This window comes from Cataglyphis hispanica, chromosome 17 (assembly GCF_021464435.1).
Source record: "Cataglyphis hispanica isolate Lineage 1 chromosome 17, ULB_Chis1_1.0, whole genome shotgun sequence".
Lineage (NCBI taxonomy): Eukaryota > Metazoa > Arthropoda > Insecta > Hymenoptera > Formicidae > Cataglyphis > Cataglyphis hispanica.
In genome coordinates, this window is record NC_065970.1 from 4,747,262 (window position 1) to 4,764,002 (window position 16,741).

General features: G+C 26.8%; 1 protein-coding gene, 1 long non-coding RNA gene and 1 pseudogene across 2 annotated transcripts; all 3 read left to right on the forward strand.

Annotated features, from left to right (window-relative positions):
* The first annotated feature begins 266 nt into the window (after positions 1–266).
* LOC126856034 (uncharacterized) lies at positions 267–1,222 on the forward strand. Its single transcript, XR_007688320.1, has 3 exons — positions 267–583; positions 670–1,041; positions 1,132–1,222. It is a non-coding gene; the product is annotated as an uncharacterized LOC126856034 (long non-coding RNA).
* Positions 1,223–2,164: 942 nt separating this feature from the next.
* Positions 2,165–6,215, forward strand: LOC126856018 (uncharacterized). The gene is made up of 9 exons (XM_050604177.1): positions 2,165–2,342; positions 2,633–2,749; positions 2,869–2,986; positions 4,714–4,981; positions 5,106–5,225; positions 5,290–5,380; positions 5,689–5,831; positions 5,960–6,089; positions 6,162–6,215. The coding sequence occupies exons 1-9, from the start codon at positions 2,199–2,201 to the stop codon at positions 6,213–6,215; spliced, it is 1,185 nt and encodes a 394-aa protein (XP_050460134.1). The 5' UTR covers positions 2,165–2,198.
* Positions 6,216–9,676: 3,461 nt separating this feature from the next.
* LOC126856023 (uncharacterized) lies at positions 9,677–14,976 on the forward strand (annotated as a pseudogene).
* Positions 14,977–16,741: the final 1,765 nt, after the last annotated feature.

The window sequence follows — 16,741 nt, forward strand, 5'->3', positions numbered from 1 at the left end:
AAAGATACATAAAAATAATAATAAAACTTATCGGATCTATTTTTTTTTTTTGATAATAAATATCTATTTTTTATCATGAAACATACTGTTACGTCCTGCTTAACTCTACAATTTCTTCCTTCTATAGAATTGCGGCGATAATCATCAATTTGCAAATAAAATATATCATTTGATAAATAGAACATCTTGCACCACTTAAATCTTTAAACATTTTATCATTTATCATTTATCAGTAAATATATATTGTGACGAGAGCTTATCGCTGAGTGAGCGATAAGATACACGCCTGCCCGATCGCTGCGAGCAACTCGCCAGATGGCGTCATCGATCGTACATCGATTTCCTATCACGTCTACCATTGACGCATCGCTCGCGCGGGAGTGCAGAGCAGAAACAAAAATCACTTTTCGCGATTCTTAGTACTTTCCAACAATATATCTATAGTGATAATCGCAAGAAAAACAACAGAAACTACGTCAATCTTCCTTAAGCAAATAAAAGTTAATTACAAAAATTAAAGTATCAATAAATATTTTTTACGATAATATTTTTCGAAGCAAAACAACAAGAAACATAGGAAAAGGTAATACCATCTTACAAAATATTTAATAAAAATAACCGTCTAAATATTGAGAAAAATCATTGAAAAATAAGATTTTTAATTTGCAGCAAAGGATCATGTGCACAATAGTTCGGAAAATATTCGGACCTTTAATCAATATCAAATTCATCATAAATAAAGATGCAAAATGTAGGAGAAACATTCCACCGAGTGAGGACATTGATACAACATTTATTTCATTTAATTCATTTTAGAGGATTTTTTCTTTTTTTTAAGGATCCTTTCTAATAAAATTAGAGTAAACTGAAGGAATGTGAATAAAAAAGAAGCTCGCAAGATTTAAATCATCACTTCTTTACAGTTTACTTGTATTCGTCGCACAGAACTGCAAGCTAAACATGACATCACACAAAGCGAGACACAAAGCGACCATGAAAAATTCGCCAGCCACTGACTTCAGTATAATCAATAACTAAAAAGTAAGTCAAGACAATTTAATTTTTATTACATATATAAAAATTTTGATTGACTTAGATTATAACTTTATTAACATTGCATTTATTTCTTAGAGTGAAAATCATCTCGACTAAGCATTTAAATCCATGAGCAAAGTGTATCAAAAAACGAATCAATCGCAGAAAGATGTTGCCTCGGGCGGACACGGATTCCGATATCATAATAATACAAACAATATTAAATATAAATTACCATAAATATATATGTACAAATCCGAGTCTACTGCCTTACTTACCTCTTTCCATTTCTCTCCTAGTTATTTTCTTGAATACTCTTCTTTTCCCACTGAATTGTATCAATTTTTCTCGAGATCATTTTCTTCGCTAGCCACAATTGTTCTTATGCAATCATTCTTCATCTTCTCCTTCCCCAAAACTTTCAGAATCAGACGATCAGAATTATCCGATTGAAAAACAATACGATTGAAACAAATAATCTTTCAGTTAATTTTTTTACAAATGTATATAGAATTAAAATGTATATTTTTGAACGAGCATAGTAATATAAATTTCTATTTCATATAAAACAATAAGCAATATATTACAAAAAATCTAATATGCAATAAATGTAGATACAATATATAACATAAAATATATAACATAAAACAGAATATGCATGTGTATTTGAATTAAGTGTAACAGTTACTCAGTGTTGTTTGTTACAAATTGTAGAAAGTTGAATACAGTTCGGTATCTTATACTTTGATGCCGATAATTTAATAGACAGCATATATAAAGCGGATCGACTCTGTTCTTCTAAAAAGACAAGCTCTTTCCACGAGCGCACGCACAAGAATGAAGCACGTGAACCTACGTTACTTGAAAAAAGGACGATTGCGCTTGCGCCGACTTCGATCAATAAGTTACATGATAAATGTATTTCTCTGTATGAAATTACTCATTTCTCGCTTCCTTTTTATAAAATTGTTAATTTACAGAAATTTTGTTTCCACTATATTTTGTACAATTTGATATTTATTCTAAATTATGTAATTTATGTCACAAATTATTCTAAAGATACGGTAAGAATTCAAGAATATTTATTTTAAAAAGAAAAAAGAGAGAATGGTAGCAAGTCTTTATTAATTTCTCCACAGTTCATTTTTTGCACTCGCACAATAATGATCTGCGTAGAGACTCAACATTTTAATCTCACTCGGATCATCCTACTCGCAATCGGCTTATGGCCAAATGAAAAATCAAAATTTCGTAAATTTCAGGCAATTTTATGTTTCGGTGTTTTGATAAGCTTTGTTATATTTCAGGTATGTACATTTTTGTATTTATATTATAAAATATGTAATACAAATTTCATTACAAGTTATAGCAAACACTCGATTTTATCAAAGTTTTAGATATGATCATTTTATTTTTAATTATTAATAATCATTTATATTGCAAAAAGTAATAGATAATTACTAAATCTTTATTAAGTTATTATATATTACATACATTGTAGTTATTACATATTTTTACAAAGCAAATTATTTTTTTAATCTGTATAAATATAAACAAATTTCTTATGCAATTTATTTAATAAATTCACACATTGTAGTTGACAGCGTTGACAATTGCAAAATGTACTGCTGATTATATCAAAATTTTTTCTTCTGCAACATTCTTTAGTATTGCCATATTTAGTTACAATATGTTCTGGATCAACGGTCATCATGTAAGTTAATTGTTTATCAATTTGTATAAATCAATATTTCAAAAACAAATAAATTTTATGTTTCACATCTTTTTTTAACATTTTCAAAACAATATTAAATATTAATACTTTAATTATAGCTAAAAAATATATTGCAGCAACTACAGTATTTCTATAATGAGTTAAAAGATGAAAACGAAGTTGCTATTTTCAAAAAGTATGGACATTACTTCAGACAATGTACAATTATATTCATATGTAAGACAATATTTCTTATCGATTATCTTTATGCCATAAAGTTGAGTATGTTTCGTGAAAAAAATTAAATATTTAATAAAACAATAAGCTCAAAGTAAAAACTACCAAGTGCGAAACTGGCAAATAAAAGCCAAAGCAGGTACTTCGATGCAGGAACTTATTATCGTTAAATTTTATTAAGTAATGTGCATTAAAAATGTACGTTTTTACGGACAAGGCAAATGCGACAAAATTAATTACTTTTTAAATACAAATTTAATTTTCGAATCTAAATTTAAACTTAAATTTCTAAGTCAACTTCTTTTCTTTTTTTTTATTAAATGTTTGACAAGTTTTCTATAATCGCAAATGCGTGATGTAAACCCTTTGTATCACTTTGCTGGTTCAAGCCACTCTTCTGCCATTTATTAAACAGCATTTCGGAGAACAGCCTTTTACAGAACAGAGTTTAACCGTCCAAAATGTCAATTTCATCGCAATAAAACTCGTGATTGGCATCAAGTTTATGATTTGTAATAAATTGAGATGAGTTTCTATTATTTGATTTCAATGTTTGAGAATCCTTTTCTTCTGTTGTCTACAAAACTTTGTTCAATGTAAGGCGACGCAATTTTTATGCAAAATTTTGTACACTAAGTTATTGCATGAATCTTTAGAAATTGAATCTTTTTGACAAAATCACACAATTCATCAAAACCGGTATATGATAATCTCGTAAGTTTGTTAAAAAGATGTTTAAATCGTTCTGAGAAGATTTGAATGTAAAGAACTGTAAAGAATGAACGCGATTGTTCTTTCTGTTCATAGTTCTCGGATATTTTTTGTGAGGGAATTAAGAATTTTGAATAATTTTATTTAAGAATTAATTAATTTTATCGCATCTGCTTTACCCACTGTATTTTGCGACTTTTAAGTAAATTTTCTATAATAAAAATCTTGCCAAAAATTAAAAAATTTTAATTAATTGATAAATTTAAACTTGAATTTGATTTCAATATTTGAGTTGGATATCAAAATTAATTAAAGCTGCCACATTAACCTCTCTCTTTTTATTTTTTTAAGCATTGTTAATCACCATTTTTATGATTATTGTTTTCATGATCGTATTAACATTAATCACAACATCATATTGTAAATAACCGATATATACATATGTAACGATGACGTTTGTTTCAGGAGATGATTGTATGTATTTCATACTTCTTTCTAACATATATTTTTAGATGATCACATTTCGGTCCGTTAAAAAGTTCTATTAAAAATTGAATAGAGAGGTTGAAAGTTTTATCCCCTTATAATGATACAGAAACTTTAAAAATATAAATAAGTTTTTTAATGGAAAATGTCCACCAAATTTTATTTGTAAATTGTGCAAAATTTGAAAAAAAAATGATTTTCATCTCCCTCTCTGGAGAAATGTAATTTCTCAGAAAAGAATATAGAAAGTATATGTTTATATGAAAAACCTCCCTTAATTTTCGCAAAAAGTCATTTCTTAAAATTTTTTGCTTTAATAGCCTAAAAAACATTCTATATATAATATGTTTACTCTTAATTTTTATTATCATATTAAAAATAAACAAAATTTTAAAGTCGAAAAAAAGCTCAGAACAGAAGAGTGATTCAAAAAACAGCAAAATTTGGGAGAAAAAATATTATGCATAAATAATACATTATAGAACATAAAAAGAACAATTTGTATAACTATTTCTTTTATATGTTCTTAGTGTTGGGGATATGCTGGATGTTTATTATCACTTTACTGCCTATTTGGCCACAAATTTTTGGCAGTGTCTTCTACATAAACGAGTCTCAACTACAGAGTCAGACAATACAAATCATGACTGAATACTTTATCGATCAAGAAAAATATTTTTACTTAATTTTGCTGCATACAAACGCAGCGTTTTGTATTGGGGTGACTACGTGGCTAGGAATGGGAACGATGATCATAGGATGGTTTATACACATCTGTGGAATGCTTACAATTACAAGGTAATTAATGAATTTAGAAATAAGCACAATGATTGCAAACAAAATTTTTAATTATTTGTTTGATTAAATTTGTAAATACAATTTTAAAAGAATTGCATATTTACAACAAATATATTAATCATAGTTACCGTGTGGAGCAAATAATGACGACCAAAATGTCTAAAAATATTAACTTGAAGAATCAAATTATGATTTATAACAAAAAGATATTTTACGCCGTCGAAATACATTACAAGATTATGAAGTTGGTATGCATGAGATAACAATTATATTGTAAACATTGTAACTACATCCTATTTTTCTTAAAGGTTTTGCAAAAATACAAGTTCTAATATTAAATATTCTCACTTTTTATTATTAATATGTACGGTGAGTTCTTTCAGCCTGAATCTTTTTGGAGTAAGTTTTTTCTTTGAGTTTTTGAAATTTCTTCTTGAACAACAAACATTTATATCACTACCACTTTGTAATAACCAAAATTTAAAGAATTTGAATTTAATAAGTGACTAAAATCCATTCAAAAATAAATTAAAATAATTGATAATATCAAACAAATATCAAATAGTGCTAATTATTAAATTAAGAAAAAATAATTTAACATGTGAATTATATCTTCGTATTTCTTATTATTCTTTAATATTATTTTATCCTTATGTAAATTAATTGTACATTAAAAAAATTATAAAACTACTATAATGATGTTTTAGATTTTCCGAAATGCATCGCTTGGAGATAATGAAGCAATTTTATTCCACTTGTTATGTTCATTTGCTCTCTTTTTATATTTGTTTGTAGCTAACTATATAGGGCAAGAAATAATAAATCACAACAATCACGTATACTTCACAGCGTAAGATATAGATATATTGTTCACGCAATTATATGTGTATACAAACATACCCATACATTTTATATATATATTTTTCATTATTGATTATTCACTGTTCATCACTCATTTATCTAATGATTATTTCATAGATACAATAGTCAGTGGTATAATGCATCATTACACGCACAGAAGATGATACTCTTTATACTGCTACGAAGCAGCAAAGCTTGTAATCTCAATGTCGGAATATTTGTGGGATCTTTGGAATGTTTTGCCTCGGTAAAAATTATAGAACTAATTTAGAGAGAGAAAATTCATTAATAATGTAATAGAAGATCTATCTTATTGCAGCTAATAAAAACATCAGTGTCTTACTTCACCGTTATGTATTCTACAGAGGAGTAATGTACAGATACATTATCTATGCATACAAATCGGTTATGATTTGCTTTTCACGAAAAGGAAAATATATAATATCGACAAATGTTGAGGAACGAATCAATACATTACCATAATGATATTGATTTTACTTTTTTTTGTTGCATTATTTATGAAATAATATAAGTTCAAGAATTTTTACACAAACTTTCCAAACAAACTTCCAAAAATAAATATTTATTTCATTTTTATATTAATTATATTATGATAAATATATACATCATATATGTCATATACATCATATGTGTCTCACAAAAAAGAAACGCACATATGCACCACATACACGCACAAAAAACGAATGACGTTTATAATATACAGTTTGGAGTATGAATGTACACAAAAGTTAATATTTATATATTTAAATAAATATTATTTACAATATCTTATATAACACTTTTGAAAAAATAAAATTTTTCTTTTTTTTAATTAATTAATTGCCATTCACTCAGATCGACGTGACGTTCTTGTCCAAAGTCAAGTTTCACTGCGACCGTAAACATCAGAATGAATCTTGCTACTGATAAAAAAGGCAATTGCACTTGCATCGACTTCCATCGCATTTCCAAAGCTATCTAACAATGAATGTATCTGTATATATCAAATGTACACATGTATTAAATTTCCTTCCATATAAAATTGATCCTTTAATCTCACAAAATTGTAAAATTGTAAAATTAAAAGGGCTTCGTTTGCACAATATTTTGTGCAATTTGGTATTTATCATGAATTAGATAATTTATTTTAAAAACATGATAAAAGTTCAAGAATACTTTATTTGAAAGAAAAGAGGGGATAGAGACGAATTTTTATTAATTTCTCCGCAATCTAAAGTTTCTAATGTTCCCACAGTAATGATCTACGCTGAGACTCAACATTTTAATCTATATATATATATATATATATATATATATATATATATATATATATATATTTGAAAAAACTGCTGCCATCAAGTCTGATATCCAGCATATGAGCAACGCCATCTCAAGGAAGGGCAGTATGAGAGAAACGCGAATCAACTCGTGAATCGTAATCTCCAATTAAAAATTTTAATATAGAAAACATTTTTTGTACTTCTCTGTTTTGTACATTTTCTTCTTGTATTTCTCTATATTTTCTTGCAGGTTAGGTATATACCTATCATAAAATGAGTAATTAATCATATAAAATTGTATTGAATAAACAAAATATGTTATTGACAATTATAATTTTTTAAGTTTATTAGAATAGACTGAAAATGGGAAAGTTATTTTATTACATCTCATAAGTATACATATATCTTATAATTATGTCATCCTTTTCATTTATATCTAACTATGCTGGATAAGAGATTAAAAATCATGACAATTATGTATGCTTCACAGCGTAAGAAACAACTTATGTGTATTTGCATATTTACATTAATATATGTATATATACATTTATTATATTTTTCAAAAGTATAATATTCGATGGTACATAGCATCTTTATACGCATAGAAAATGATTTTTATTTTGCAAAAAAGCAGTCAACCTTTCCATATAAATATTACCGAATTATTTCTAAAAAATTTTGCCATAGTAAAAATTAAGAGATATAGTAAATTGAAATATCAAAATTTAAATAGAAAATATTTTTTATGTTTAAAAAAATAATATGTGAAATAATTAAATGCATGTGCAAAAACATAAGAAACTGCGTCCATATCTTCCTACGTAAAAATTAATTACAAAAATTAAAGTATTAATAGATATTTTTTACGATTACATTTTCCGAAACAAAACAACAAAGAAACATTGAAGAGATGATAAAATCACATTGCAATATATCTAATAAAAATATCTAATAAAAACCGTCTAAATATTGAGGAAAATCATTGAAAAATAAGACTTTTACTTTTCATCTCAGGATCATGTGCGCAAAAGTCAGGAAAATGTTCAACAGACCTTTAATCAATATCAAATTCATCATAAAGATGCGAAAAGTAGGAGAAACATTCCACCGTTTGAGGACATTAATACAACATTTAATTCATTTAATTCATTTTAGAGGATTTTTTCTTTTTTTTAAGGATCTATATTTTTAAAAAAAATTACAGTAAACTGAAAGAATGTGAATAAAAGAAAAGCTCGCAAGATTTGAATCATCACTTCTTTACAGTTTACTTGTATTCGTCATAGTGCGCGATCGAATTTTTCATTCGTCACACAAAACTGCAAGCCAAACAAGACATCACACAAAGCGAAACACAAAGCGACCGTAAAAAATTCGCCAGCCACTCACTTCAGTATAATCAATAACTAAAAAGTATAAGTCACGACAATTTAATTTTTATTATATATATAAAATTTTTAATCGAGTTAGATTATAACTTTATTGACATTGCATTTATTTCTTAGAGTGAAAATCATCTCGGCTAAGCGTTTAAATCCGTGAGCAAAGTGTATTAAAAAACGAATCAATCGCAGAAAAATGTTGTTTCGGGCGGCCACGGATTCCGATATCTTAATAATACAAATTATAAATAATACAATATTAAATATAAATTACCATAAATATATATGTACAAATCCGAGTCTACTGCCTTACTTACCTCTTTCCATTTCTCTCCTAGATATTTTCTTAAATACTCTTCTTTTCCCACTAAATTGTATCAATTTTTCTCGAGATCATTTTCTTCCCTACCCACAATTGTTTTTATGCAATTATATTTCACCTTTTCTTTCCCCTAAGCCTTCAGAATCAGACGATCAGAATTATCCGATTGAAAAACAATACGATTGAAACGAATAATTTTTCAGTTAATTTTTTTACAAATATATATAGAATTAAAGTGTATATTTTTGAACGAGCATAGTAATATAAATTACTATTTTATATAAAACAATAAGCGATATATTATAAAAAATCTAATATGCAATAAATGTAGATACAATATATAACATAAAATATATAACATAAAACAGAACAATATGCATGTGTATTTGAATTAAGAGTAACAGTTATTCAGTCTCGTTTGTTGCAAATTGTAGAAAGCTGAATTACAGTTCAGTACCTTATACTTTGATGGCGATAATTTTATAGCCAGCACATATAAAGCGAATCGACTCTGTTCTTTTAAAAAGACAACCTCTTTCCATGAGCGCACGCACAAGAATGAAGCACTTGAACCTGCGTTACTTGAGAAAAGAGCGATTGCGCTTGCGTCGACTTCGATCAATAAGTTACTTGATAAATGTATTTCTCTGTATGAAATTACTCATTTCTCGCCTCCTTTTTACAAAATTGTTAAATTACAGAAGTTTTCTTTCCACTATATTTTGTACAATTTGATATTTATCCTAAATTATGTAATTTATGACACAAATTATTCTAAAGACACGGTAAGAATTCAAGAATATTTATTTTAAAATAAAAAAAGAGAGGATGGAAGCAAGTCTTTATTAATTTCTCCACAGTTTATTTTTTGCGCTCGCACAATAATGATCTGCGTTGAGACTCAACATTTTAATCTCACTCGGATCATCCTACTAGCAATCGGTTTATGGCAAAATGAAAAATCAAAATTTTGTAAACTTCAGGCAATTTTATGTTTTGGTGTTTTGATAAACTTTGTTATATTCCAGGTATGTACATATTTGTATTCATATTATTATAAATTATGAATTATAAATTTTATTACAAGTTATAGCAAACCTTGTTTTTATTAAAGTTTTTAATATGATCAATTTATATTTAATTATTAATAATAATTTGAATTGCAAAAAGTAATAAATAATTAGTAAAAATTTTATTACGTTATTATAAATTATTACAAATTATTATAATTATTATAATTATTATAAATTATTACATACATTGTCGTTATTACATATTGTTGCAAAGCAAATTATTATTTTATAATCTGCGTAAAGAAAAATAAATTTTTTATGCAATTTTTTCAATAAATTCATTCATCATAGTTGACAGAATTGACAATTGCAAAATGTACTGCTGATTATATCAAAATTTTTTCTTCTGCAACATTCTTTAGTACTTTTCTACTTTATTACAACATGTTTTAGATTAACAGTCATCATGTAAGTTAATTGTTTATCATCTTGTACAAATCAATATTCCAAAAACAAATAAATTTTATGTATCACATCTTTTTTTAACATTTTCAAAACAATATTAAGTATTAATACTTTGATTATAGCTAAAAAATATATTGCAGCAACTACAGTATTTCTATAATGAGTTAAAAGATGAAAACGAATTTGCTATTTTCAAAAAGTATGGACATTACTTCAGACAATGTACAATTATATTCATATGTAAGACAATATTTCTTATCGACTATCTGTATGTTATAAAGTTGAGTATGTTTCGTGAAAAAAATTAAATATTTAATAAATCAATAAGCTCAAAGTAAAAACTACCAAGTGCGAAACTGGCAAATAAGAGCCAAAGCAGGTACTTCGATGCAGGAACTTATTATCGTTAAATTTTATTAAGTAATGTGCATTAAAAATGTACGTTTTTATGGAAAAGGCAAATGCGACAAAATTAATTACTTTTTAAATACAAATTTAATTTTCGAATCTAAATTTAAACTTAAATTTCTAACTTCTTTTTTTATTAAATTTTTGATAAGTTCTCTATTGTCGCAAATGCATGATGTAAACCTTTTGTCTTTTTGCTGTTCCAAACCACTCTTCTTGTCTTCTCAAGCCATTTATTGAACAACATTTCGGAGAAGAGCCTTTTACAGAACAAAGTTTCACTGTCCAAAATTTCATCTCCATCCCAATAAAACTCGTGATTGGCATCAAGTTTATGATTTGTAATAAGTTGAGATGAGTTTCTATTATTTGATTTCAATGTTCGAGAATCTTTTTCTTCTGTTGTCTACAAAACTTTGTTCAACATAAGGCGACGCAATTATTATGCAAAATTTTGCGCACTAAATTGTTGCATGAATCTTTAAAAATTGAGTCCTTTCGACAAAATCACACAACTCATCAAGACTGGCATATGATAATCTCGTAAGTTTGTTAAGAAGATGTTTAAATCGTTCTGAGAAGATTTGAATGTAAAAAACTGTAAAGAATGAACGCGATTGTTGTAGTTGATTGTTCTTTCTGTTCACAGTTCTCGGTTATTTTTTGTGAGAAAAATAAGAATTTTGAATGATTTTATTTAAAAATTAATTAATTTTATCGCATTTGCTTTACCCACTGTATTTTGCTACTTGTTTTGTGACTTGTAAGTAAATCTTTTATAATAAAAATCTTGCCAAAAATTAAAAAAATTTAATTAATTGATAAACTTAAACTTGAATTTGATTTCAAAGTTTGAGTTGGATATCAAAATTAACTAGCTTAAAGCTGCCGTATTAGTCTCTCTCTTATGATTTTGTTTTTTAAGCTTTGTTAATTACCATTTTTATGATTATTGTTTTCATGATCGTGTTAACATTAACCATTATTATATTGTAAATAACCGATATATACATATGTAACAATGACGTTCGGACATTGTTCATTTATTTATATAAATTCCAAACAGATTTTAGTGAGCTTTCCTTTTGATTATAAATTTTGATTTGAAATTTGACTACAATTGCAAATGTTGCAAATGTCAAAATTTCCAATTTAATCTTTATATCCACGCTGAAGATAAAACTTATTAATATTTTTAACTCCAAAATATACGTTTCTAATAATTATTAATGCTAGTTAATAAAATTTAAGAATAATAAATTTGCGCATCAATACCCTTGGCTCTTATTTGCCAATTTTCCACTTGATTACGTATTTAAATTTGACTGATTAACTAATTTGTGACTTTTAGCTTAAATATATTTATCAAGCTTTTCTACTAGAATAAATAATTATAATAAAATCCTTACATGGAGAAAAACATGTTTACATATATATATATATATATATATATATGTGTGTGTGTGTGTGTGTGTGTGTGCGTGTGTGTGTGTGTGTGTGTGTGTGCGTGTGTGTGTGTGTGTGTGTGTGTGTGTGTGTGTGTGTGTGTGTGTGTGTGTGTGTGTGTGTGTGTGTGTATATTTCTAATATATATATATAGAGTATTTCTTAATAAATGCAACAAATTTTAGGAGATGATACTATATATCTCATACTTCTTTCTAACGTATATTATTAAATGATCACATTTTGGTGCGTTAAAAAATTTTATTAAAAAATTGAATAGAGAGGTTGAAAGTTTTATCCCCTTATAATGATACAGAAACTTTGAAAATATAAATAAGTATCTTTTCTATCAGTGGAAAATGTCCACTAAATTTTATTTGTGACTCCAAAATTTGAAGAAAAAATAATCATTTTTACCTCCCTCTTTGGAGGAATGTAACTTCTCAGAGAATGTAGAAAGTAAATGTTTTTAAGAAACATCTCTCTTTATTTTCGCAAAAATTATTTCCTAAAACTTTTGTTCTAATTTAGATACACCCTGTATATACAGAGCTGGATAACATTTAAAATAGTTCCATTTTAAATATGTATTTAAAATGGAAATGCTATTTTGCATTATATATTTTAAATGCTTTCTAAAAAACTATTTTTATTTTACATTTAATATAAAAATATTTATACATTTAACTATTTAAAATGAATAAATGTGATTTTTTTAAGTCCATAAGAGGAACCAAGTTCCGTGATTCGCCAAAACACAATTTCTTTTATGGCCATATTGAACTTAACGTTCGTGAGCATCACTTGTCCTTGTTTAACTTTCGAGAAAAAAAATTATCAAATAAAACTATAAAATGTATAAATATTTTAAAAAATTACATAAAAGGAAAAATTATTTTGCATTTAAAATATCTATTTACCCATTTTACATTTAAAATAGATTTGAAAAACTTATTTTATATTATGAATTTTAAATATGATTCTTAAAATATTTTACATTTGGCATTTTAAATGCAATTTGAAAAGAATTTTACCCAGCCCTGTGTATATAATATGTTTACTCTTAATTTTTATTATTATATTGATAATAAATAAAATTTTACAGTAAAAAAACTCAGAACAAAAGAATGATTTAAGAACAGCAAAATTTGGGAGAAAAAATATTATGCATAAATAATACATAATCGAACATAAAAAGAACAATTTTTATAACTATTTTTTTAATGTTCTTAGTGATGACGATGTGCTGGATATTTATTGTTACTTTACTGCCTATTTGGCCACAGATTTTTGGTAGTGTCTTGTACATAAACGAGTCTCAACTACAGAGTCGGACAATACAAATCATGACTGAATACTTTATCGATCAAGAAAAATATTTCTACTTAATTTTGCTGCATACAAACGCAGCGTTTTGTATTGGGGTGACTACGTGGCTAGGAACGGGAATGATGATCTTAGGATGGATTATACACATCTGTGGAATGCTTACAATTACAAGGTAATTAATGAATTTAGAAATAAGCACAATGATTGGAAATAAAATTGTTAATTATTTGTTTGTTTAAATTTGTAAATACAATTTTGAGAGAATTGCATATTTACAACAAATAAATTAATCATAGTTATCGTGTGGAGCAAATAATGACGATCAAAATGTTTAAAAATATTAACTTGAAGAATCAAACTATGATTTATAACAAAAAGATATTTTACGCCGTCGAAATACATTACAAGATTATGAAGTTGGTATGCATGAGATAACAATTACATTTTAATCATTGTAATTACATCCTATTTTTCTTAAAGGTTTTGCGAACATTCTTGTTCTAAAGTTAAATATTCTATCCTTTTATTATTAATATGTACGGTGAGTTCTTTGAGCCTGAATCTTTTTGGAGTAAGTTTTTTCTTTGAGTTTTTATGACTTATTTTTAAACAACAAGCATATATACAACTACCACTTTGTAATAACCAAAATTTAAAGAGTTTGAATTTAAGTGACTAACTTCCATTCAAAAATAAATAAAAATAATTGATAATACCAAACAAATATCAAATAATATTACTTATAAAATTAAAAAAAAATATCTTAGCACGTGAATAGTTTCTTTGTATTTCTTATTACTTTTTAATATTATTCTGTACTATGTAAACTAATTGTACATATAAAAAATTATAAAACTACAATAATTACATTTTAGATTCTTCGAAATGCATCGCTTGGAGATAATGAAGCATTTTTATTCCATGTGTTATGTGCATTTGCTCTCTTTTTATATATGTTTATAGGTAACTATATGGGGCAAGAAATCATAAATCACAACGATCGCGTGTACTTCACAGCGTAAGATATAGATATGTTATTTGCACAATTATATGTGTATACAAACATACCCACACATTTTATATATATATTTTTCATTATTGATTATTCACTGTTCATCACTCACTTATCTAATGATTATTTCATAGATACAATAGTCAGTGGTATAATGCACCATTACACACACAAAAGATGATACTCTTTATACTGTTACGAAGCAGCAAAGCTTGTAATCTCAATGTCGGAACATTTGTGGCATCTATGGAATGTTTCGCCTCGGTAAAAATTATAGAACTAATTTAAAGAGAGAAAATGCTTCATTAATAATGTAATAGAAGATCTATCTTATTGCAGCTAATAAAAACATCAGTGTCTTACTTCACCGTTATGTATTCTATAGAAGAGTAATGTACAGATACATTATCTATGCATACAAATCGGTTATGATTTGCTTTTCACGAAAAAGGAAAATATATAATATTGACAAATGTTGAGAAACGAATCAATACATTACCATAATAATGTTGATTTTACTTTTTTTTGTTGCATTATTTATGAAATAATATAAGTTCAAGAATTTTCACACAAACTTTTTCGAACAAACTTCCAAAAATAAATATTTATTTAATTTTTATATTAATTATATTATATTAAATATATACATCATATATGTCGAGGAAGCTTCGTTTACCTACATTCTTGATTGCCTACAGTTTCGTTTGCCTACAACGTTTTGCCGACAGCTTCAATTGCCGACATTCCCGATTGCCTACAGAACGATTGCTTACAGCATTATTGTACACATATAAAAATTAAAAATACGAATGTTCGTTTGTACACATGACATTATTGTGCACATAACTATTTGAACATTTCATTATTTATCAGTTAATATATCTATAGCCATAGTATTAACCGCGAGAAAAACATAAGAAGTTGCGTTCATCTTTTCCTACGTAAAAATTAATTACAAAAATTAAAATATCAATAGATATTTTTTACGATTAGATTTTCCGAAGCAAAACAACAAAGAAACATTGAAGAGATGATAAAATCACCTTGCAATATATCTAATAAAAATATCTAATAAAAACCGTTTAAATATTGAGAAAAATCATTGAAAAATAAGACTTTTACTTTTCATCTCAGGATCATGTGCGCGAAAGTCCGGAAAATGTTCAACGGACCTTTAATCAATATCAAATTCATCATAAATAAAGATGCGAAAAGTAGGAGAAACATTTCACCGTTTGAGGACATTAATACAACATTTAATTCATTTAGTTCATTTTAGAGTTTTTTTTTCTTTTTTTTAAAAATCTATATTTCTAAAAAAATTCGAGTAAACTGAAAGAATGTGAATAAAAAAGAAGCTCGCAAGATTTGAATCATCACTTCTTTACAGTTTACTTGTATTCGTCATAGTGCGCGATCGAATTCTTCATTCGTCACACAGAACTGCAAGCCAAACAAGACATCACACAAAGCGAGATACAAAGCGACCGTGAAAAATTCGCCAGCCACTCACTTCAGTATAATCAATAACGAAAAAGTAAGTCACGGCAATTTAATTTTTATTATATATATAAAATTTTTGACCGAGTGATATTATAACTTTATTGACATTGCATTTATTCCTTAATAAAAATCATCTCGACTAAGCGTTTAAATCCGTGATTCAAGTGTATCAAAAAACGGATTAATCGCAGAAAGGTTGACTCGGACTGCCACGGATTCCGATATCATAATAATATAATATAACATATGATACAAACAATATTAAATATAAATTACCATAAATATATATCTAGGAATCCGAGTTTAAAATGCCTTACTTTCCTCCTTCCATTTTTCTCCTAATTATTTTCTTGAACTCACTTTTTCTTTCCTTGAATTGTATCAATATTTCTCGATATCATATTCTTTTCTACCCACAATTGTCCTCAACATCGATCAGGACAATCATCCTTTACTCTCTTTTTCCTCTCAGCTTTTTGAATTAGATGACTTCGACAAGACGATCCAAGATGTCATAAACGAATTTCCCGATCTGGAAGAAGATCCGTTCGATCACGAATGACAATGCGATTGAAACAAATAATTTTTCAAAGTTGAAACATTTGAAACCACGTTACTTGAGAAAAGAGCGATTGCGCTAACTTTGATCGATAAATTACCTGATAAATCTTTTTCTCTGTATGCTCATTTCTCGCCTCTTTTTACAAAATTATTAAATTAAAAAAGTTTTGTTTCCATT